The sequence below is a fragment of the Armigeres subalbatus genome, chromosome 2 (assembly GCF_024139115.2).
Source record: "Armigeres subalbatus isolate Guangzhou_Male chromosome 2, GZ_Asu_2, whole genome shotgun sequence".
NCBI lineage: Eukaryota > Metazoa > Arthropoda > Insecta > Diptera > Culicidae > Armigeres > Armigeres subalbatus.
This window is the reverse complement of record NC_085140.1, coordinates 332,433,702-332,459,810: the sequence shown is the minus strand read 5'-3', so window position 1 is coordinate 332,459,810 and position 26,109 is coordinate 332,433,702. Positions and strand designations below refer to the sequence as shown.

At 40.6% G+C, this 26,109-nt stretch overlaps 1 protein-coding gene across 3 annotated transcripts in view; it reads left to right on the top strand.

The window, feature by feature from the left end:
* Positions 1–26,109, top strand: part of LOC134212768 (receptor-type tyrosine-protein phosphatase-like N) — an 86,547-nt gene that overhangs the window by 44,434 nt on the left and 16,004 nt on the right. For 2 of the 3 annotated variants that reach the window (XM_062690912.1, XM_062690911.1), the window contains 7 exons: positions 19,030–19,083; positions 19,464–20,841; positions 20,896–20,979; positions 21,054–21,298; positions 21,362–21,617; positions 21,671–21,947; positions 22,016–22,434. In XM_062690912.1, the coding sequence (XP_062546896.1) occupies positions 19,030–19,083; positions 19,464–20,841; positions 20,896–20,979; positions 21,054–21,298; positions 21,362–21,617; positions 21,671–21,947; positions 22,016–22,434 (2,713 nt within the window). The remainder of the gene's footprint in view (positions 1–19,029; positions 19,084–19,463; positions 20,842–20,895; positions 20,980–21,053; positions 21,299–21,361; positions 21,618–21,670; positions 21,948–22,015; positions 22,435–26,109) is intronic. The other variant, XM_062690913.1, reaches the window with a different exon arrangement.

The window sequence follows — 26,109 nt, the reverse complement described above, 5'->3', positions numbered from 1 at the left end:
TTTATTTTCGGGGAATTATTCCATTCGGGGAAATGTTACATTCGGGGAAATGTTATTCGGGGAAATTGCATTCGGGGAAATTGCATGCGGGGAAATTGCATTCGGGGAATTGGTTTTCGGGGAATTGTCGTACAATCGTACAAGATTGTACGACAATTCCCCGAAAACCAATTCCCCGAATGCAATTCCCCCGAATGCAATTTCCCCGAATAACAGTTCCCCGAATCTAACAATTTCCCGAATGTAACATTTCCCCGAATGCTTCTCTCTTCTTTATGAGTGCGGAACAAAGCGATGGGTATCCAGATAGCCATGCAAACAAAGGCGTAGGATTGCCGATCCGGAGGATGCGAGTTCGATTCTCGGTTCGGCCTAGGATGCTTCTAGGTGGGAAGCATTTTCAGCTCTTTGGGCAAAGTGTATCCACTTTCATGCAACTGGCAGACACGGGAAAGCCTTGAATGACTATGGAAATAATAGAAGTTGAAAAAAGCCCATGTTTCAGACAAAATGTAGAGCCTTTGAAAATGAAGAGAATGAGCTGAAAGAAGGCAATGATTTCTTTGAATGAACGCATCTGGTCGGTATAAGCCGAAGTAAGGACATATTGTTTTCTTTAAATATATAAGTTTGATCGGTATGATTAACGCATCTGCCCGGTTTAAAGCAAAGGGAAAAGATAATGTCTTCTTAAAATGAACGCGTCTGAAAGGTATAAGACAAAGGGAGGAGGTAATGCCTTCTTTAGATGATAGCATTGCCTGGTATTAGGGGAAAGGAAGTTTTGCCCGGTATAAGGCAATAAGGATAGATAGTGCCTTCTTTAAAAGTACTCGTTTGTCTGGGATAAACTGAAACAATGAGACATTGACTTCTTTGAATGATCGCGTCTGTCCGGTGTAATGCGAATGGAGGAGATAATGCCTTCTTTATATAAACTCGTCTATCCGGTATAATGCGCCTAGAGAGTTAACTTCTGTTCACAATAAGGCAAGAAGAGGAGATAATTCTTTCGCTAGGGGAGCGCGCTTGGCAGCTGTATAATAACTTATCTAAGAAAATACCAATTTGTTTAATAGAACAATGTTTAATAGGCATTCCAACGGAGGGCATTCTGGTATTGGTATAATCCATCAAATGACTTAGGCGAATTTTCCAAAATTGTCATGGTTAGCACTTTTGAACGTAAAATATTTTGAGAAATAATAACTTTCCATAAGAAATTAAAATTTCCGTAAATCAATCAAAGCAATCAAAAAATAATCAAGAGATTTTCCACGAGATAAAAATGTTTTCCAAAAAAAAATAAAACCTTTTACAATAAATCAATAAAAAACAATAAAACATTTGATTGCTTCCACAAAAAATAGGAAAAACTTCACGGTTTGTGGTACCCTCCATCTTTAACCCTCTGATGCCCAAGACCGCCTTGAGATGGGGTACTTTGATTATTTTTTTTTTGTAAGGCCGTTACAAATATTTAATTAAATTTTTGTCATACTGTTCTCCGAAAGGTCAAGGGGGGGATAATAAAAAATAAATATTAAAATAAAAAAAATCAGAAAAACTCCTCGGATTTGTTAAAAAATATTTTGAAAATCCTCAAAATTATCCGAATTTTATTTTGTTGCCCTCTCAAAATATAACTTTTTGACTACAAATTCGAAGAGGGGAGACAAAATAAATTTAAAATATTTGTATTGGCCTAATTTTCAATTTTTCAAATTTTAAAAAGCTTTTGATGTCAATCAATAATATAAACTTCAATGCATGTATAAATGAGATTTAAGGTCACTCCTGACAGAATCCAAGTTTCAAAGTGCTCGCGTTTTCGGGGGCACACTACTCGATACGGAAGCAACGCACAACTGTCATTTTTATTGTTTCACGCATGCTGCGACGCAGCAAAGCTGAATCAACAAAAATGACAGTTGTCCGCCGCCTCCGTATCGAGTGGTGTGCCCCCGAAAACGCGAGCACTTTGAAACTTGGATTCTGTCAAGAGTGACCTTAAAGGTAATTTTCAAAATTCTACACATTTATTAAAACATATTTAAAATTGAGTAGATTTTTGAGAGTTTTAGCTCGTATACCTTCGAAGAGTGAAATATTTGCCCAAAACATGTTTAGATCAATTTTAGAAAGCAAAATAGTGATTTTGAGCGAAAATAAAAATTTGGGTTGTAGAGGGTTAAAAAACAGATGAGGGCTGTAAGTCTGATAGTCATATCGATCCAAGGGTCAGATCTTCTACAGAGAAACAGTGTTTTCAGCCCTCCTTTGTCTTCCACGCCAGCCATGCGAACTGATGTTGGGATGCGTTTGCCTAGAAATCCGACGCCAGCTAAATTTATTCTTTTATGATTGGCACACTACTAAGCTAGTGCTTCGACTATTTGTTTTTGAGTGTGATGACTAAGGGCATAGAAGCTTAAACCCAGGAGTTGTAACTCTATTTTGTGCTACCTCACCATGTTGGAACCATAGGAACTGTTACACCAGATAATTTCTTAACTAGAAAGATCATTTCCCAAGAAAATATAATGAGAAGCTTTCTGTGTATTTTCCTCCAACCTTTGTTTTGTGATTACAACGTCCTTGGGAAAATGCATTGGCCATAAACGAGCTTTTCTCACGTCCACGCCAAGGAACGGAGACCAAACTTGCACATATGAAATCGATTTTCCGCGAGTCGCGAGAAAACAAATTAACAACTTACTGTTGAACATTCCACCAGTGAACCACGCCGATCCCCGAAAAGGGGCACCGGGTGGTGCCGTATGCTTCGAGGTCGACGGAAATCGGCAACCGGAATTCCATAGCGCAAAGCATCACACCGTAACTGAAATAAAAAAGAGAGCAACCAACAACGTTGTGGGATCATTGCGTGCTGCCATGGATGGGGGAGAACAACGGCCGACATACAACGGCAGCGACGGCGTCGACGGGCGGTCGGGTAGATGATGACGTCAAAGCGAAAAGTTTATTTTCCGATGGAGGAAAATCGTATAGTGGCGTGGGCGACCGGAGTGAATTAAGTTGTCGAGTTGTGGATCTGAACCTTGTTACGGGCATGACGGTACTGTGGGAAGGTAAAGTAGGCAGTATTGTTGTATTCTGATTGGGGTGCTTCAGGGGAAACGGTTGCAGTTTGTTGATTGTACGGCTACGGCTGGGCTTGATATAATTTCTGTTCTGTTTTATCTTGAACAATTCTCTCATAACCTGTGGGCAAATTGACATATAATGCATTGCAATAGTTTGTTTGTGTCCCAGGATAATTGCGTACTTGACATTCGAATAATTTTTGTAAGAAGCATAGTCAACTTATTTTTTTCCTTCGCCAATTTAAAAGAAACAAAAGTTGTGACAGAAGGATTTTGTAAAAAAAATCATGTCATCATATGAATGCTGATTTATGCTAATAACGCTTACAATGATATTAAAGTCTGTTTGAGGGAAATATTAAATTTGCTGAACAGAGACAACTAACTATATAAAAGTTGCATCAATAATCTATTGCACTTTATATTTAATATTCATTCGTACTTTCCAGTTTTCATCAAACTTCTTAGAATGAGCAGCGGTAATAAAAAGTCATACTCTTGAAACTAAATCCTAATTTATCCATCAAATGATGATACTCATGGTCGTGGTCTACTTCCCGTTATTAACATTGACAATGACATTAACATCTTTGTTTTATCACTTCCATTTTCTAATGTTCCATATCTCGATATCTCTTCCTATGTCGCTGGTTTTCTCGGTTTCTTCAATCCACATATCAATAATATCAAGATATGAAGTGTTTTCTGTATATTGTATTCTACTAGCTAGCGTTCTCAAATACGTAAAATTATTGACAAGTACATATTTCAACCTTTCGGGAGCGTGAAATAAAGAATGCGAACACACACACACACACCCAAAACATATTTGTTTTGTCCTTGATTGACACAACCAAATAACTTAGGTATCCTTGAATATCACCGCAGTAACATTTCTCTGCTCCCCAATAAAACAGAAATAATAATAAGCAGAATCCACAGGGATTACATTATCCCCAAAATACGACTGCATTCTGCTGGATGAATTGTTGGCGTTGACCTCCGATCCCAAAGCCCCACCCAAAGTGCTCACTCCAAATCGATTATTTTTGGCGCTTCCCGAGAGTAGGATGCCATGTCAAATCCAAAAGTCATGTTTTCTTTGTGTACATAATGTCATACATTTTGGGGATAACGCTGTGGTTCAAGGGTATCAATCATGTAATCGTTTCATCGCGGATGATGGGAATAAAAGTGCGACACACATGCCACCTACCTACGTTCGAATGTTGATCGATGTTTTTTTTTGTCATTTTCTTTAATGACTGATGATGAACGAGAGGAAACTGAATGGAAAATGCGTCGGTAGCATTTTTAATTGGTCGGGTTTCAGCTAAACCGCACCAAGCGGCTTTTTGATTGACTTGTGATATTTTGTTCGAACAAGGACAGTGGAAATCATTTTATATCAATTCAAGCATGCATTTGCAGTATGATATCCTCAGTAATGGCGTTGAGGGATATTCTATACGATTTGCGATCAATTAAATCTGCTAAACGAAAGTTCAGGCAGAAAAATGGGGAATTTTTCGTTGGCGCTTGGTGTGATTTAGCTGAGCCCCGACCAATTCAAGGTAGATACGCTTGTTAAAAGGAACTGATGACGACGAATGTCATTTAAATGCGTGGGTGTTTTGGATCAATTTTCTTTTGAACTCAAAAAGGATACTGGAAATGATTAGTTAATAAACTTCATGTTAACGAAATTTTTATTGCATTTTATCGTCTATAAAATCAAAATGCAATGCAATCGTTTAATTTATTGAAAAGGTCTCTAGGTAGAAACTCTCTGGAAATTATTTCAGGTATTCCTTCGGATACCATCAGAAATTCCATTACCTCCTTCCGGAATTTCAAGCAAAAATTGCTTCCAAAAATCTAGGACAAAATTCCAAAAATTCCTTGGGAGTTTCCGAATGAATTGCTAACGAAAGCGACAACGGAACTCCTGAAGGCATTTCCGACATTAAATTGGTCCAAGAATATCTTTGGACATTCCTCCAAGTATTTTTTTTTTTCGAAATTTAGTCCAGGGATTTTTTCAGAAAATCTTCTGGTAATGACTTCGGAGATAAATACAGCAATTCCTTTGAAGATTCCCCACGGCATTCTTTTAAAAATTCAAAGAATCAATTCTAAGATTTTTTTTTAATTTCTTCAGAGATTCTTTTAGAAATTTTTTTTGGAAAACCTTTTAGGATTTCCTTTCAAATTCCTTTGAAAATGTCTTCAGAAATACCTCAGGAAATTCTTCCAGGAAATTCTTCCAGGAAATCCTTCGGAAATTCTTTTAGTAAAACCATATGAAATTTCCCACGAAATTCCTGCAGGAAATATTCCGCAAATGTTGTTGGAAGGATTTTTCCGAGAATTCATTAAAGGATGAAATGGGAAAAAAAATAAAAAGGAATATCAAGATAAAATTTATGAAAGAGCTCCTAAAATGATTTCCAAATGTATGTATGCATGTATGTAGTTAGCCACCATCCTAACTGGAGTCGTGCGCTGCATGCGGTTTCACTTAACAGTAAGAAATTTCTTAACAAATTTCAATATAATTCAGAACTCAACATATTGCTGTATGAAGGATCAAAATGGGGGTGGTGGACCTGTAAGCAGAGACACTTAGACGAAACCCACGGGAAAATAAAAATCTCCTTCCAGCAGAATGATCAAACAAATATAATAATGATATTTGCACGGTATGGTTTGTTTGAAGAAGGGCGCGTCAACTGGTTAACAACTGTTGGAGATAAAAGTAATAGACGCGAACGACAAATACTTCCCATCCTTGACTCCGATTGGCTGCCACTTCATTGTCCATTTGTAATTTCATTGATGCTCTGATGCACCCTCCCAACTCCATCTCATATATTTACAGTCAAATTGGAAGTTATAAAAAATATATCAGGAAATAGTTATCTGGCAGATAATCCCGAAAAGTTACTGTGCTCCAATACTTTACTCTGAAACATCAATTTCATCGCAAACTTAGGTTATAAATAACTACTTATTGTAAGCACTGATGTTCTGATTGAAGAATACCGAAGAATACGAAACAAGGAGATAATAAAATGGCAATTCTATACATTAAATAAGTTGATTTCAATTATTTAATGACTGTCATTCATATGTATAGATAACAAAAAATAAATATGCAATAATGAAATAGATTAGAAAATGAAAAAGGCGAATGTTACATTTTAGAAGCTTCGAATAATTGCCTATAAATTAATTTTGTCCAGTAATATGTATTTATCTACTCAATATGCCTCCTATAGCCTGAAAATTGAGGATGACTTAATATATGATAATCTTGTAGTGTAAATGAATTTATTATGTTGAGAAGAAAGTTTATGATAACATAAGATATATCACTTGTCATAAGACGAGTTTGTACAATCCCATTTAATTCCACCACTTAATTTAGTGGTGGAATTAAATGGGATTTTACAAACTCGTCTTATGACAAGTGAAGACATTCCACAAAAAAGCTCAAACTAATTTTTCCTAATAAGATATATACTGAACACAATCGCATATTTGTCCCATATGAATAGGAATTTCAGCAAAAATCATACGATCATAGGCCTGTGTAAAACTTGAATGCATATATGAATTATAATATACTATAGAAGAAAAAGGAGACATTATTAAAATATATGCTTCTTAGTTAGTAGCTGAATAATATACAAGAATAATATCCATGCTAAAATTGAAAAATATCATCCTGTTATGATAAAATAGCTCTCGTTGAAATGTTGCTCGATCTAGGTAAAGAAGTTGAAAAATAAGTTCTAAACCATTAAGAAAAAAACATGTAATTGGGTTTAACAATCCTGAAATCATTATTTGGCATTAACTTTAGTTTTTACTAGTCGAAATTGCCCGGGTTGTTTTTTCTTCGTCCCTAATGTCAATAGCTTAGTCGTCGCCCTCTAGAACGATTTCAGATCGAGCTTAATGATTTTCTTCAGAAACAGTTGCATTTTGACAATTTTTCAACTTTCCCGGTAAAACTTCTCATCTTTTTATTTATATAAACACAGAGAATCCCAAGACGAATCGATCAGTGAGGAAATCTTGAAAATCGATCCAACCGTTCGTGAGTTATAATGCCTCAAAGGAAATGTAAACTCATTTTTATATAGATAGATAGATTAAAAAATTATCATTTTCTTAAAATATTTGTAGTCAGTCAAAGCTAAAAGCTAACCTAAGCTAAAGCTAAAGCTAAGTATCTCATTCTCTTAAAATGTCTAAGCTAATTACAAAGTACACAGACTCCAGGTAAAGCACATCTTATTCCAATTGATTATCTTGAGTTGGACATATTACACAATGAAGATCCGATTACTTACTTTTTACCCTTATTACATCCTAAGAAGGGTATAAAGATCGCTTGAAAAACCGACTTTTTATCCGAGGCTCGGAGACCCAAGTCGTATATACCAATCAACTTAGCTCGACGAACTGAGCACATGTATGTATGTGTGTGTGTGCGTGTTTTTTTTTTCTTCCTAAACAATGGAGGGGGAATCTGCTCAACAGACATCCTGGGTTGACCAGGAAGTGCTGGGTTAGGGGCCACCTCCAATGAGGGAGGCAGGACTGCATCCCCGACCAGCTAAACCGTTTCCATTGCCGCCAAGCCCATCGTCCCTTCGGTACGACCAGAAAGTAATGCTTCAAAGGGGGGCCAGTGCATGACGCACCCTCGAGGTTAGCTGCGTGTTCTTGCAGCATCGAACATCGTGACTCGCTTTTTTAGAAGAACACCATGGTATCGTGCCAGCGCATTGCCGGCTTTCCAGGTGGCCTTACCACGCCCTATGTCCTCGGAAGGTGGGCAGAGTCGACTTCGCGCCTGCTTCCCTCTGCACGACTGGTATCAAGAATGATGATGCCGCGTGCACCCCAAATTGACCTTTCTGCGATAGGGCCTATTCGCCAGCACACAGAGGACTTGCCGACGCGGTGCCTACGTCTTTCCGTCCTCGGGCTCGGAACCCGCCCGGTTGACCGACGCCGCGAAAGCGACGATACCATGTTGTTCTTCACGCGGCCACTTGTTCGATAAAAGGATCGAGTTCGACCACAGGGCACCGGTATGACCCATGAAGTCGACTCCGAACCCTTGGACCACCTCTTATTTGCGCCTGAACTAGCCATTCCTCGAGTCCACGCGCCACCTTCTGTGTAGCTCCGAGACGATTTGGACGATAGCCGATAAAACGGCGTTCCAGCCAACTTCATCTTTACACATCCTCCGGACTAGGTTGTCCGGGGTAGTGTCCAGACCACATGTGGCAAGCATGTGATCGCGCATTGTGCGAAAACGCGGGCACACGAACAACACGTGTTCCACCGTTTCCTCTAAACCTACGCACACCGGACAGTCGGACGAGGCCGAGTGTCCGAACCGATGTAGGTACTGTCTGAAGCAACCATGGCCTGTAAGGATCTGGGTCAGGTGGAAAGTGATTTCCCCATGGCGCCTCTTGACCCACGTACCTATCTCCGGTATCAACCTATGTGTCCATCTACCCTTAGTGGAACTGTCCCACGCATGCTGTCATTTGACCATTGAGGCCAACACGACAGTCCTACGGATGCCTCTCGTGCCGCGCATTTCGAAGCACTCTATGTCTTCACCGATAACGGTGTCAATAGGCATCATACCGCTGATGACGCAAAGTGCATCGTGCGACACGGTACGATACGCGCTCGCAATTCTTAGGCACATGAGCCTATACGTACTTTCTAACTTCGTTCTGTAGCAGTTAATACGCAGGGCCCTGCCCCAAGCTGCCCCCCCCCCCCCATACCACAGTATGGACAGAGCAACACTAGCCAGAAGTTTGTGCTTGCTGGCATAAACCGCAGAGCTATTGGACATCATCCGGGACAATGCCGCTATAGCTGTGGAGGCACGCTTGCAGGCGTAATTGATGTGGCTACCAAAGGTGAGCTTATCGTCGATCATTACCCCCAAGAGTTTGATGGAGCGTTCAGAGGTGACCGTGCAGTTGCCTGCCCTTATCACCGCTTGTTGATCCGACTTTCGGTTGTTAACAACAACCACCTCAGTCTTGTGGTGAGCCAGTTCTAACTTCCTAGAACTCATCCACTCCTCCACAATTGCGATCGAGTGGGCTGCAGTCAACTCCACCTCTTCGATCGATTCGCCGTAGACCTCCAGCGTAATATCGTCAGCGAAGCCGACGATTGCCACGCCCACCGGGAACTTCAACCTCAAGACACCGTCGTACATGACGTTCCATAACACCGGACCCAGTATGGAACCTTGCGGAACCCCTGAGGTTATGTCAACGCACTTGCGACCCGCCTCCGTGTCGTATACCAGTACTCGATTCTGGAAGAAGCTTCCGAGAATCTTCCGAGACGCATCTGCAATAGCTGCCCAACTGGCACTATTGAAAGCATTCCTCACGTCGAGAGTCACTACTGCACAATAGCGAACTCCCCTCCTCTTACGCTGGATAGCTATCTCCGCGGATTTGGTAACCGACAAGATAGCATCTACGGTCGACTTACCCTTTCGGAAGCCAAACTGGTTGCTCGATAGACCATCCGCACCCTCCGTGCGTATCAACAACCTGTTGAGGATGATCTTCTCGAGCACCTTCCCCGCCGTATCAAGCAGGCATATTGGTCTATATGCCGACGGATCCCCCGGTGGTTTTCCCGCTTTTGGCAATAGGACCAAGCTCTGCCTTTTCCATGCTTCAGGGAAGACTCCCTCGTCCAGGCATCTCTGCATAACAGATTTGAACATCTCGGGAGCATCGGCAATGGCCGCTTTGATGGCCAGGTTCGGAATACCATCCGGTCCTGGCGCCTTACCTACACTAAGGGACTGTGCAATCCCCGCAAGTTCCGCCACAGTTACTCTTCCCTCGTCGGCCACCCTGGCCCCTGGCAGCTCCACAAAGGGAGGCCAGGGACTTGATGATCCTCTCCAGCATCTCTGGAGACCGCTCTGTAGGGGCCATCGCCCCACGTGTCTTGGCCATTACGACCCTATAGGCGTCACCCCATGGATTCGCGTTGGCACTTTGACACAGGCCCTCGAAGCAGGCTTTTTTGCTTGATCTAATCTCAGTCTTCAGAGCGGCTCTAGCAGCCACGAACGCCACCCGTCGTTCAACACGCTCCTCTTCTGTGCGTGCTCGCTGCATCCACCTCCTTGCCCGTAGGCAGGCGCGGCGCAGGTTCGCAATTGCTTGAGTCCACCAGTAAGCCGGTGATCTCCCATTCCTAGGGTGGACTTTCCTAGGCATGGTGGCATCGCATGCACGCGAGAGTACTGTTACCAGCTGCTCGCCGCTCAGACCGAGAGTATTGTGCTCGCGGCGGAGCGCTTCCTTAAACACCTCGTCATCGAAGTATGATGTCTTCCACATACGAGACTAGGTGTGTGTGTGCGCGTGTGTGCGTGTGTGCGTATGTGTGTGCGTTACAAAAATGTCACATCAAGATCTCAGCCGTCCGTGGACCGATTTGCACGATTTTAACACTAAACGAAAGCTATGACTGTGTCATTGTACAAGTTTATTATTTTTGCAATCGGACATTTGGTTCCAGAGATATGTGAGAAATACGAACATGAAGTGTATTTTCAGAAAACTAACAAAATAATGTCACATGAATATCTCAGCCGTCTGTAAACCAATTTGCATGATTTTATCTTTAAACGAAAGCTATGACTTTGCCATTGAACCCATTGTATTTTGTTTTTGAAATTAGACATTGGGTTCCGGAGATATCTCTGAAATACGAACATAAAGCATTAGACGTATCAACTTCACACATTGGTAAAATATGTCCCATCAAGATCTCAGTCGTCCTTGGACCGATTTGTGCGATTTTATCTTTAAACGAAAGCTATGTTTTTGTCATTGGACCCATTAATTTTTTTCTGCAATCGGAAATTCGGTTTCAGAGATATCTGTGAAATACGAATATGAGACATATTTTCAGACTACTAATGAAGAATTGTCACACCAATATCTCAGCCGTCTATGACCCGATTTGAACTCTTTTGGGCTTAAACAGAAGCTGTTATATTGCCATTTGAGGCGGCAAATCAAATCTGCAGTCTTTTTGTATTTTTTAAAAGTTGTTAAATTTTCAGAAATATCCTTTTTTTTTATTTTGAAATCGATAAAAGCATGATAATATCAGTTATTTTATATTCAAATGCACTGTGTACACACAACCATTCAAAAGTGTAAGAAGGGTTGCGTTCACTGTAGGTGGATTAAGTCGGGTTTTTTAAATTGAAGCAAGTGTACTAAAAACTGGGCGCGAAAGTTCACGAAAAATGCAACTGCAAGACGCAAGTATTTTTTAAAGAATTTATTAAGGTTTTTCCAAAGGAGTTTTTGAAGTAAATACCCAAACCTAGCGGTGTTTGTACCTTTCTCGTATATTAGATATACTGAAAAAATTGAGTGAGAATTTCTTAGCGTGTTTTTTTTTTTGTATATAAATCGTATTTTGGCCATAACTTTTGATCCAATAGTCCGATCTGGCCAGCTTTCAATAGGAAATAATGGGACATGATTCCCCGTCGAATGCAACTTATCGCAAATAAATCGAATCAAGATAAGTGCCTAAAAATAAGTGAGTTTTATTTTGCTCACATACATACACACACGCACACACATACGCACAGACAGACATCATCTCAATTCGTCGCGCTGAGTCGATTGGTATATATGTAACACTATGGGTCTCCGGACCTTCTAACACAAAATCGTCTTGGAAGTGAATATATAGCCTTTTCGTTACACCTTGGTGTACGAGAAAGGCAAAACAAAAAAAGAATTCTGAATCTATCCCCAAAGTAATTTCCAAAAAATTTGCTGAAAGAGTCCCTGGAGGAAATTCCGAAGGAATTCTTCACAGGATTTCACAGAGAAATTCAGTAATTTCGGAAATTCCTTTAAGAGTTGCAATGAAATTCCTTCAGGTGTTCGTTCGAAAATTACTGAAAGAAATTCCAGCGGAATTACGGGAAATGATGGTATACATGGAAAAATGTTGAAAAGTATTGCTAAAGAAATTTTTGAAGGAAATTCCGAAGGGGTTTCTGAAATAATTCTTAGACAGATTTTTAAAGGAATTTTCGAAAGAATTCCTTAGCTAATTTTTAAGGTATTTCTAAAATCATTTGCGAAGGATTTTTGAAGAAATTTCTTCAGGAGAGAAAAGAAAATCACGATGGAATTCCTAAAAGAATTTTCGAAGATATACCTGAAAAAATTCTGGGTTGAATTCAATGAATTCATGAAATATCCCCTGAACTATTACGATTGCTGAAGAAATTTTCGAAGTAACTCCTTAAGTAAATTCTTAAGGGATTCTCGAGACTATCCGCAGAAGTATGATGATGGATCGACTGATTTTTTTGACAAGTCTCTATTCCAGATTCAAAATATGGTTTTGTTTTAATACTGTAAGAATTGTCGAAGGACTTCCTGGAGAAATTCCTGGTAGGATTCCCGAAAGATTTTTTTCAAATGTTTCAGAAGGAATTCTTGTAGAAATTTAAAAAATTTATATGAAAGTTCCAATAGAAACTTGTTTGGAAATTCCTCTGAAAATTATTTCGAGGATTCTTTTAATAATTCCTTAGGAAGTTCCTTCAAATTTCCATCAGAAATTCGTTTATAAATTCTTGTCCAAAATCTATTCCGGTTGTTCTTCGGAAAGTCTTCCTGAAATACATTTAGAAATTCCTCCAGGAATTTCTTCTAAAATTTCTTCAGGAAATCCTCTAGAAATTCTTTCGCTCTAATAATTTATTAAATTCCCCCTGTAGTTAACTTGAAATTGGAAATCCAAAAGGAATTTTTGGTGGAGTATCTAACGGAAATTTCAAAAGAATCATCAGATGATATTTCTTAAGAATTTCTAAAGTATTCCAGAAGAAATTCCCAATATAATGTCCAAATGAATTTTACGAAGAATTCCTTAAAGAAATTCTAAAGGATAATATATTCTAAAAAGAATCCCGTAAGAATGCACATGAAGGATGCGAAGAAATTTCAAAAGGAATTTCGGAAGGTCTACAGGAATTTCTGTAAGAATTGCTGAATAAAATCCTAGGGAATAACTGAAGCAATACCATAACTTTAATAAAGGAATTAAAAAAAAAATAGGCAATACTAGAGATGGGCGCTCCGCTCAGGAGCTGTTCAGAAGATTCGTTTCCTTTTATTGAGCTGATGAGCCATGGATATTTTTGAAAGAACCACAGTTCAGCAGCTCACTTTAAATTGATGAAATCATTGTCAAACACGCGCCTAGGGAAACTCCCTTGAGCGTACGCACTCCAGTACGCGCGCTGTTGTAATTTGTACAACACAAACGAAAATACCACGCTCGCGGTACACAACACAAGCGAGCTTGTATGAGCATAGTGCGGTAGCGAACGAACCGTAGCAAGCAAAATATCCGAAGATCCGAACAACTCTCAGTTCCGCTCATGTCGTCGTCCAGCTCGAAATTGCTGTGACATGGAAGCGAGAGCTGCGCTACCAGCTCAGATCCGTGTGACACGGATCTCGATTCGGATCAGTCGCGACCGATTCTAGCGAACCGTGTGGTTCGAACGAACCGAACTGGGAGCTGTGTCTTGCACGGAGCGGATCTTTTGCTTGCTCCTTACGGGTTTTACGCTTACGCATCCGACTGTTCTGACTTCGTGTGTTTATTGCTTAACCGGCAATGTTTACATCCAGCACCATGTTTTTGGCTTCAGGAGAGTTGTTCGTGGATGACAGCCGTTTCATGGGGGTGGTTTTCCCTATAGACACTATAGGTGTCCTATAGTGTCTATAGTTTTCCCGTCAGCATACTGCTACATGTTCACTCTGTTTGTTTGTAGCACCGTGCTCTGTATTTTTAACTCTCTTGTTTTTAGTTCTCTCGCATTTCGAGAACCAACATAGATGAATGGGCTCGCTTGTATGAAAATGTCAACTACGCATGGTTAGAAGCGCGCGCAAACAAGGCATTGATTTACTGTACCCAGTGTGAAGAGAAAACTTATGACACGTGATATGGGTCATATACATATCAGAGACTAGGGACTGAACTATTCAAATTAACGGATTGAGAAACGTTATCAACAAAATGTAACTGAATTATGAATAGAAAATAATGTTGAGTTAGTAAAATGTATAGATATAAAAGTATAGAAATAAATGTTATGATTCTAAATGAACTCCTAGACTTCAAAAAAGGTCAGAAAAAGCGTAATAAACGTTATTAGTTTAAAATTGTCAGTTTTTCAATAGAAATTATTACCTCACTATAGCTTATTATTTTAAAAATGTCAAAGTGAGGTAAATAGATGAAAGATGAATGAATAAATAAATAAATAAATGAATGACATAAATTTTTCAAATTTTTGATCAATAATTAAAATAAAAATAATAAAATTAACATTTAGTTTTTAATATATGTAGCATTGAAGAACTGAAGAGCTGATCTAAGGAGCTGACTCTTCTCAATGAGCTGAACGGATCAGATCCGCTCACTGCAATGAGCTGTTTTGCCCATCTCTAAGCAACACCTAAAAAAATTCTCGAAAGAATTCCTGGAAACTCTCCGAACTTTCTGAAGAAATTTTGAAATTTTCTAATAATACGTGCTTTGAATTTTCGAAGAAATATTATGAGGAATATCCGATAGAAAAAGTTGTTAAAATTTACACGAAAGTAATGCACATAAAGGGAATGCCAAAAAGCGCGTAAATTTAAACGATATTATCATCTGAATGTATGCAATTTGTATTGCATTATGTCACTTTTTATACGAATAAGTGTCATAATGCTATGTAAATTGCATACATTTAGGGCGAACTTGTTGGAAAAGATCCATGTACGCTCAGAATAGTGTAATTTTCCACGTTTATATTATTTACGCGCTGGTTACTTTTCATTATTTTTTTCTGTATAGCCACTTAGCGGCATTAGTGTACATCCCAGGTAACAATTTTTATGCTTGCTAGATTTATTTAATTCTTATAGTGGGTTTATGATGGCGTCACCATGGCTAGTTGCTCAGATTTATTGGCGATCTTATTGCCATCAATAAACCTCTAATAAATCTGCTCGAAAAGCTTCAAACGTCAAATGCCGACTGGTCTTGTTAGCAGCTCTACGGTAGTAACGAAGAGCATAATAAGTCCAATTTTCAAAGCTTGATCAAAGCCATAATTTCGTAATGTGGTCAAATGAATAACCACAATAAGAATATTTACATTGAAAAGGGTTTATAACGGTGTTTAATAAGAGCAACATTTTTCTGATCGAAATCTATGATGGCCATATTGGAAATGGAGAACCATCTTCACGTCAGTGAAATTTATCACTGGAATTTATGATTAGACGGTGTTTTCGCCGCAAAAGACACGTTTTGGTAAAAGATATAAAAAAACAAACATATTTGGGGGTAATATTAATAAATTTAGTGAAGATTTACGTTATTGATGTTATAATAATTTTAAATTTATTGCCCAAAACTATATTATTTTGCGGGCGCGTAGTGCTTAATCTCATTTTTGCACTACACTACTAAAAATCCACACATATTTATTGGCAAAAATCCATAGATTTAACTTATGGTGTTTATCATTCTCCACGCGAACTACCTATAAAATACATATCCAAATAAACTTTATGTGTGGTTCTATATCGATTATATTAGGGTGGAGCTATTGCAAAAATCTATAACGGTGACACATATATCTTATATAGATATTTTTGGAAGTGTAGCTTTCACCATGAAATCGAGCGCGCACCTCATGGAAATTTGGTTTGGAAAGTTTGGAAAAAACATTGGAAAAAAAAGAAACAGAAAAAACATTTAAACATTTCAATAAAAAGAATTTAAAAAGTATTATTTTGTAGTTATCCTCATCATGATTTTCATGACACTTTAGTTTATTATTATTTGTTTGCAAGGTTTTGTTTCTCTTTTTTCAAAGCAACATTTTTGACAGCTGCCGCAGCCAAATTCCCTTTTTGCTGGCGGCTTGAAACGGATTTTTATATACTCTTACATGAGGTTTATAGTGGTAATCTAGAAAGGGCCATTTGGACATATCTTACTCTTATAGTGGTCATCAGAAGGTAATCCTTTAGTAATGGTTTTTTTTTGTCAGTTCTTGTAATTCGATCTTGAAAACCATTCTTAGAGCGGAATAAAACTTGAAATGTTACTTGGGATAAGACTACCAGTTAAGCTATGATTTAACGAAATCTGAGTGAAATGGAGAAATATTCTACGCTGCACTGTTCGAAACTTTTCGGAAAGCCAAATATATTATCTGGAAATTAATCTTAGAATGTAATGACTTAGTAGCGGGATTACTTGTAGGATCAGATATCTTGGAATTTGCAAAATTAATAAGGTTGCCGGATTTCATAAATCTATTCAGAAGTTTGAATTTACTATGCGTAAGATTAGTTTGGAGTTATTGGCTAGCAGTATTAGTTTAAACGTCTCTCATTTGGGTATAATATTTAAGATTTTTTTCCCTTTATCTGTCAATGAGCTCGGACCTAGTTGATCCATCTCGCTATCTAAGGTTTTGCGGAATTTAAGTTTTGCGGAATTGCGGATTTGGATTGGATTGGGAATGTATTTGAATTGAATTGACAATTTGATCTTTCCAAAAATGGCTCATCCTCTATGTCAGCGGTTCTCAACCTGGGATACATGTACCCCTGGAGGTACCTTCGCTGGCCCTAGGGGATACCTCGGACAAAAATGCGTAATAGCGGACGTATTACAATTCCAATCAAAACTCATTGATAAAGTTTTGATAATTGTGTATTTTTAATTTCAAAAAATTATATTGTACATAATATGCAATGCGATGAATAAATCCCAATTGAATTCTGCCTTCCACAATCAGCACAATGTATGAAGGGATGTGGAGCAAAAGATCAAACGAACAAAACTTCGAATGAACAAAATGATTTTTTTTCACTAAAGCTCGTTTGCATCGTTGCAAGATAATTAAAAGCATCCTTCTACGCTTCTCAGAAGCCTTCTTTCACGCAGCTTGAAGGTCTCCTTTCAAGAGGCTCGTAAGTCTCCTTTCAAGAGGCTCGGAAGCCTCATGGGCACTTCAGAAGCCTCCTTTCAAGTTATTAGGTTGCCTCCTTTCAAGAGGCTCGTAATCCTCCTTTCAAGAGACTCGTAAATCTCCTTTTGAAAGGCGCAGAAGCCTCCCTTCAAGATCCTTTCAAAAGGCTCGGAAGCCTCCTCTCAAGAGGCTTGAGGCTTGAAAGCCTTCTTTCAAAAGGCTTGGAAGCCTCCTTTCAAGAAGCTCAAAGGCCTTTTTTCCAGAGGCTCAAAAGCCTCCTTTCAAGAGGCTCGGAAGGCTCCTTTCAAGATCCTTTCAAGAGGCTCGGAAGCCTTCTTTCAAGAGGCTCGGAAGCCTCCTTTCCAGAGGCTAAGAAGCCTCCTTTCAAGAGGCTCAGAAGCCTCCTTTCCAGAGGCTTAGAAGTCGCATTTCAAGAGGCTCAGATGCCTCCTTTCAAGAGGCTCTGAAGCCTTTTTCCAAGTAGTTCGGAAGGCTTGTTTCGAGAGGCTCGGAAGCCTCTTTTCAAGAGGTTTGGAAGCCTTCTTTCAAGTGATTAGGTTGCCTTCTTTTAAGAAGATCGTAAGCCTCCTTTTAAGAGGCTCGGAAGCCTTCTTCCAAGAGATCTGAAGCCTCCTTTCAGGAGACTCAAAAGCCGTTTTTCAAGAGTCTCAAATGCCTCCTTTTAAGTGGCTCGGAAGGCTTCTTAAGAGAGGCTCGGAAACCTTATTTCAAGTGGTTAGGTTGCCTCCTTTCAAGAAGCTCGTAAGCCTTCTTTTAAAAGGCTCGGAAGCCTGCTTTCAAGAGGCTCTGAAGTCTACTTTCACGTGGTTCGGAAGCCTCCTTTCAAAATACTCGGAAGCCTCGCTTCAAGAAACTCAGAATTCTCCTTTCAAGAGGCTTGGAAGCATACTATCAAGAGGCTCAGAAGCGTCCTTTTAAGATGCACCTTTTAAGTGACTCGAGAACCACCATCAAGAGGCTCGGAAGCCTATCTACAAGATGCTAAGAATCCTTTAATCAAGAGGCGCGGAAACCTACTTTAAATGGATTCAAAAGCTGAAAAGAGCTTCCCTTCAAAGGATTCAGAATTATTTTTCAAGAGGATTGGAAGCCTACTTTCGAGAGGGTTGCTTTGTTTTTTTTAATTCTCAAATGGTCGGATTTCAACGAAACCGCACCAAGCACCTTTTTAACTAACTTGTGATAAATTGTTCATATAATGAAAAAGAAAAAGAATTCATATCTATTCATTCGTACGTTTGTTGTCGGATAGGGTGTAAAAATGTCCAATCCGATTTGTGATCAATTGGATTTGTTAAACGAAAACTTGGGCAAAAAAATGGGTAATTTTTCAAAAACGCTTGGTGCGATTTGGTTGAACCCCGACCAAATAAGGTAATCTAAAAAAAACTCTCTATATGATTGTTTTCATAAAAGAGAGGAATAACTCATTAACGTATTTTTTTTTTTGCATTTTTAAATTCTCTTATATAAGTTTTATTAAAATGAAGTACAATGCAGTGAAATATAAGCATTTGCTATCACGCTTCCTTCCTACCCACACATATTTTTTTTCAAATGCTGTAACGCCAATAATCAAATTGTCCTTTATTACAACACCTCACCTCCATCACGAAACATTCCACCTCGGGTAAATTAATAATAACTAGGTACTAACAGAGCGTGAAATCGATCCGGGTTGTTAGCAAGTGCCTGCATAAAATTGATTTCCATTCCTGTGGCTGCATCATGCTCCCCTAATGACATCTCATTCTGCCTTGCATTCCACAGGTTGCCTCTTCGCCGAGACGCTCTGCCTCGAACATCTAGAGTGGTGCTACGACGGTACGTATTTCCCATTCGACAAGGATGAAACCCATCCCCCATAACGCCGTTTTTCAGGGAACTTTATTTCATTTGTTGCACGCGTGCGGAATTTGCATTTCCATAGCATTGTTGCAATGCCGGTCGGCGTCGGCAGTGACCGTGACTGACTGCGCAGGAAATTACATTTTTCCATTTTCCGCTGCGTGGGACACTAAACGTGTTCCGGTTGGGATGTTTATGATTTTTTATGAGGGAAGGGATGAGCGGAAAACTTCATAATTGTTCATTTTCCTGCAGACAGTGATCGTTTTAATTTGATTTCGAAACCAGCCTGGTCTCAATTAGATGTTAATGTGATGATAACTTATTAACTTATAATTTGTTATTCATGCTTCTAGATTTCGCATTCGGAAAATGTCTTCCACAATACGGACTGGAACCGGAGGAGCTCTTTCGAGAACCTTTGGATGAGGAACAATCTAGGTTTTTGGCAGTAATGTTGGAGGATTTGCAAGGAGCTAGACTGGGATGGGAACATCCCTTTACCCAATGTCGAATGCAGGGAGCTCTATTTGCGATGCGAACCAACTCGGAAATCCCTCGAAGTCTCTGCGCAAATCTCGCTCCCGACCCGGAAGTTCTTGATCCACAAAGTCCTCTGGCTTTCGTGCGGTTTACTCCTCCCAATGATGAGTACGCCGATGAGGTGTACTACCCTCCACTAAAGAAATCCCAAGGTCCCAATTCGCGGTCTCCGATCAGCGAGAAACGCTTCTTCGTCTCCGCTAGAAAACCTAGCAAGAAATCCTCCCCTGAACTCGACGTTCTGTCGGAACCTATACTTCCTTTGTACCCGAAAAATCACCAAGTTCCGATCGTTGAAGACATGGTATCCCTCCCACTCCCAATTATGGACCGGCAGTCTGAGCGCGGGAGAAACCGGCTCCGTGACAATAAGAATCGTGCCGCACTCAGACGTCTCGTTGAACAGTTCGAGTTCAGATACCCTGGTCCGCAGTTATATCCCAGCCCAGACGTTACAGATTACCTTGACGATCCATCTCCCAACGAAATCGAGCAGTATCCATTGCGGATAAAACCGGGGATGTCTTACAATGAGAAGCGTGATCACTCTATCTTCAAGGAACAAAAACCAGCCGATGTCGATGAGGAAAAGGCGCTGAAAAAGCTAGTCGAGAAATTAACTCCCATCGATGTTCCGGACTACACCTTCATCAATCAGAAGACCTCGTCGTTTCGTGAGTACGCCAACAAGCATCACATCCCCAAGATCTCCAACTTTGCTCCGGAAAACGTTAACAGCGTAGTGCATGAAAAGGACGCTTCCAAGTTGGATAAATTCTACAAGAAGCCTCATCACCATCTAAATGAGCTGAACGAGATCCCGAGTACTTTCCGCGAGGACGCTCAGTTCGCTCCGTCGGAAGCTGGTCTCTACACTGAAGGTGGCTTCGTGTACGTTCCCAAACCAGGTAGTTCCAAGGGCAAAACCGAGGCACGGACCTTACTGGATAACATTCTCGGATTCACTCGCCACGAACGATTGGATGTGAAGAAGCCAGGTCCACCAGCGGCACCTCCACCGTCATCACAACCAGCCAACGAATTGCCGAAAGAAGCACTTCCCAATGATACGGCGGATGATGATGATACCAAGATGCCCAAATCCAAGAAGGAACTACACCTGCATACGGAAGATGATCATGCACCGCATTCGGTTGATAGGGAGTACGCCCATGTGAACCTTAAGAATCCGTAAGTGTAGTATAGAAGGTTAATTTTCAGAAGCTTAAAATATCTGTTTCCTAGGATCGATAACTGGAAGGATGGTGCGCGGATTGTAACGGCATTGGCAGAGGTGCTTCATTTGCAAGGGTATTTTACGCATCCAAGGTAAATATTGTCGCTAATATCTCACACATTAACACGTTTCCAAACTGTAATATTCTTCTCCACGTCTCATTCAGAGTTGACCGTCATGAGGTTTCCTTCCGCGTTGAATCTAATCCGGAGAAGAAAACCGCAGCAGAAATTGCCAACCAGATCAACAACGATAGCCGTGTTAAAAACAATCTCTTCCGGCGTTACGGAGTCTTGGTGACGCAGGCAGGTGTTGGAGACAAAACCAAGGACAATGGCGACGGAGTTTCGTCGGAGCGGCACGTCGAAGAGGGTCCCGATGTAACGCATGTCATGGCTTTCATGTTTGCAGGTGAGTAACCGCACTCTATCGGTGATGATACAAATGGTAAAGTGTGGACCGTTTCCGTTCCAGGAGCTGGTGCCGCAGCAATTATTGTGATCGTGATCACTTTATTTCTCATCAAGAAGCATGACAAAAAGAAGGACAAACTAGGCGGACTACAGGCGGGGCTTTCCGGGGCGGACAGTTGCAGCAAAGACTACCAGGATTTGTGTCGGGCACGAATGGCGGGCAAGACGGGTAGCAATGACTCACCAGGAGGGCGGATAACAACACTAGCGAAGGAAGCCGAGCGGCCTCCATCGTCCAGGTCCAGTACATCGTCTTGGTAAGTTGTACGAATGGACTAACTTTTCATTATACTAATTTGAATGATTGCAGGAGTGAGGAACCTGCGCTAACGAATATGGACATCTCTACCGGTCATATGGTTCTGTCGTACATGGAGGACCATCTGCGGAACAAAGGACGACTACAGCGGGAATGGGAAGCTCTATGTCGATACGAAGCGGAACCTAACGCACGAGACGCTGCATTGCAGAATCAGTGTGCTCCGTTAAACCGATCAGGAGCTCCACTACCGTACGATCACTCTCGAGTCGTGCTGAACCATTTGGCCAATGCGGAAGGAATGGATTATATCAACGCTTCAACGATCGTAAGTCAATGAGAAGAACTGGAGAACGGTGGGAGGTTACTATACTGATGCAGTTCTTTCCCTTCCAGACGGATCACGATCCTCGCGCTCCGGCTTACGTGGCAGCGCAAGGCCCGATGCAGTCAACGCTGGCTCACTTCTGGCAAATGGTATGGGAGCAGGGTGCCGTCGTGCTGGTGGCACTGTGCCGACTCCAGGAGAACGGTGAAGCTGCATGCGCCCGGTACTGGCCGGAGGAAGGTGCAGAAGTGTATCACATCTACGAGGTGCACCTGGTTAGCGAACACATCTGGTGTGACGATTACCTGGTGCGGTCGTTCTACCTGAAGAACCTTCGAACCGGAGAAACGCGTACCGTGACGCAGTTCCACTTCCTCTCGTGGCCTCAGGGTGGCGTACCGATGTCGGCCAAGGCACTGCTGGACTTCCGACGGAAGGTGAACAAATCCTATCGGGGACGTTCGTGCCCGATTGTGGTTCACAGCAGGTTAGTACCGGGGAGGGGTTTGGGGAAGAGGTTGTTAATGCAAATAGACGTGATAACGCCGATTTTAAATTTAGGATGTGAAATTTAGAGTCCAGTTTAACTCTTTCAATTTTTAGACAACATGTTCGAGTTATAATTTCTACCCATCAGAGGATGATGTCATCTTATGTAGCATTTCAGCTGGTGTGATATTCAAATTAGTTACATAGCTTCTAGGAATAAAGTCATGTAAAGGCCGGCACCTTGGGGAACCCCACTATATTTGCTCTTTTCAAGGTTGCGAAAAATCTATCAACGTTATATCGTACGTTTTGAAATGTCAAGAGACACGATTTCTCCGAATTCATCTCTTTGATAGCAAACAAGAGATTCCAATTTAGCGAAGTGGGTCTACTCCTTCGTCAGTGGGCTTTAGCTTTGTCATTTGCCACCGATTGGCATCTGGTTTTGTTTATTCCTGTGCAACATAAAAGCGCTATCGGTATCTATTATTTAGTGTACACATGCTCAAACACGTTGGACCAACATCGACTCACCTCCAAGAAAATGCTTCGGTTGCTGCCTTGTTTGACCATGTGTTGTTGTTCGAACAATCATTTGACAGTTGGCGGCTAGGTTGAAAAAAAAATCAAAGCGGTTTGATTTTGGTTTGAACTGTTTGGCTGTCGGGGCAGAGTCAAGGTTCGCCGAACATGTTTGAGCATTTGTAGTGAAGTCGCACAAGCCCCCATATATTGTTTGATGGTTAGTGTTCAAGTTGGTGCTTTGGTCGTTAATGTGTGATATTGTTGGTCGAATAAATTGAGTGTTTGTGCCGCTGTTTGTAGAAAATGGTAGATGCTTGACTAAACTAGGGATGGAGTGAATGTTGGTCAAACTGCTTGGCCGTGTGTATGCTGATCAGCGCCGTAGCGTTTAGTTGGCCAGGTTGTCCCCCGCCAAGGGCGCCAGGCCTTAGGGGGGCGCCGAAATCAAGGATTTCGCGATTAGATTATTCCTCGGTAATCAAGGATTCCATAAACAACCGTATGATTAATATCCGGAGAGCCCTTTTCCGTTAATAACTGGTACAGGTACCAGGCTCAGGAGGCATGTTTTTCCAAATTTAAGAGATTTGTGCAATCGCCTTCACTGTCTTTTTATCATTTATCTGACAGATAAGGAAGTAAGAACAAAATTATTAGAACAGGAAATGCAGATGGCAAGCAGCATGGAACATGCTTCTAGGGAGGGAGCCCTAGAAGGAGACTTTTCCATACGCTAACGCCGAAACAAAAAGTAGACTATAAAAAACGTATACACGTAAGAAGTGATAGGAAGTTTATGTGAATTTGAGATAAATTTACTCATTTTACTCGGACAAACTATTTGAGGTCCGAAAACGATCGCATTTGATCCAATGATATTTCCGATTTTAGAATGACGTTGCTTATCTGAAAACAAGAATCTGCATCGATGGAATTTAATAATTATGGCGACCGACCTACTTCAAAGTTGAATTTAATTCGTCCAAGCAATTCCACCAGTGCAACCAAACTACCGCCAGATTCTGGCCATTAATCAACCCACTCCAGGCTTGAGTTTTTCTTGATACGACTAGGTCCAATCGTTATTCCGACCATCAACCATTTCACTATACAGAGTTGAATTTTATTAAAAGTCTTGCAGTTCATTGAAACCACCGACCAAGCCACTCTAGAGTTGGATTTTTCTAAATCAATATGGAGTTCTGATGGTAATTCAATACACTCCAAAGTATGGTTTTTTATTCGTCTAGGTCCGAAAGAGCTTCAAGCTTACATTTTATTGGCCACTAGTGCGTGAATTCACAACGAGGAAGCTCGGAATGTTTTGTTGAGAATCCGCGCAATGCTGGTTCAATTTTTTTTTATTTGCGTAGTTTTATTGAATTCAAAAATTCGTGAAAATATCCATGGATTTCAAGGAATATCATGGCTTTTAGTTATAGAAACTTAAGAATTTATAAAGAAAATTTTACACCACGCAATTTAATGACTTTCAATCTCCCTGGTTTTAACGCGCTCTTTGTTTGGACCATCTGCAAGATAGTAAGGAGCACCCCATAAAGTTTCACCAAGGGCGCTGGGAGGCCACGCTACGGCTCTGCAAGTTCTGGAGTGACCCGAACTGCACTGAAAATAAATGTTTCACCCCCGCGCTCATCTCTTCCATCTATTGACGAAGTGATTGAACCTTGATGTAAGAACCTTGATCCATTCCAGTGCTAAACCATACTCAAACGAAAATGATTGCAATTTTCATCTGAGAACTTTTCACATGAACCACGAGTTGCATCAGCTGTTGGGAGAACCATCCATCGTTCACACCCCGAAAATCGGTGTTCCGGGCACGTAGAGAGAAGGTCGGACTGTAATCCGGTGAAAATGGTTCTCGATAACGATCCGATCCGACGGGAACATGAAGGTGAGGTGCGCAGCGAGCAAGGTGGATCGATAAGATGACTTGCGGACCCTCCGTAGACTGCGTGGTTGGCGACGTAGCCATGGACCGAGCCGAATGGAGAAGACTCTTATATACCGCACAGGCCACTTCGGCCTTAGTCTGAATAAATAATAATAATAACTTTTCACATGAGAACAGTAGGCGAGCTGTCACCGGCAATAACTTCTCAAATAGTAAACACAAAATTACCATTCAAATTTAAACCTTATTAATACCAGCTAAACGTCAACAGTACCATCACAGATAACAGATATTGAGGCTGGCATCCAATATGTGTGTAAACATCAGCAACCGTTAATTTAATGGATTTTAAATTGGGACCGCGTTTGGCAATCGATTAGAGATGGCGCTGAGCTCAAAGAAGATATTTAAAAAATAAATTTTTGCCAAAAAATTCATTTTGATATTACCGCAATAATTTTTTACCCTATGAATCAATATGGCCGAAACTCAGGTGTGGTAAAATTCAAGTTATATCTGAGCTCTGGTCAAATTTTCAGCAAAATTGGTTCATACGACATCGAGATCTAGAACTCCAAAGTTGACCATTTTGTATTGAAAACGGCTAGTGGGCTTTTTATTATGCCGGTCACTGTAGGTGCGGCATATCACCCTGATTTTTTGTGGCATCTATACCGAGGGATATATGCCACATCACAATAATTTTATTCAAAATGTAAATTGCTTACAAACGTTATCTACAAGACTTTTAGAGGATTCAAATAATGAAACATTTTTCGTAAGAATTTTCGTAACCGTACAACGTAACCGTACGTAACCGTTTCGTAATTTCCGTACAATAAAATCTCTATTTAAAATAGCGTTAGAGTTTTACGGCCTCCACGGCGTAAATAAAAGTGTTTTACCGTCATATTACTTTTTTGACTGACAATAATGAGCAGGTAGGGGAGGAGGTTCGGTTGTGGGCACCCTTTTGTGTTTGGTCCATAATTTGGCCCTGGTTGATCTTATGTCGACATTTGCATAGCAATCGAAAGCTAAACTTATAACCTTACTACTAGCAAAGAAATTAATATGATTTCATCTACATATTTAGAAAAAAATATTGACAATTTAGAAAATTTGACATTTATGGACAGTTACAGTTGGTGGTTCGGTTGTGGGCACCCTTGAAAACTTAGCTAAAAATAAAGAAGCATGAATAAACCCCCCAGATTTAAAGACAAGGAA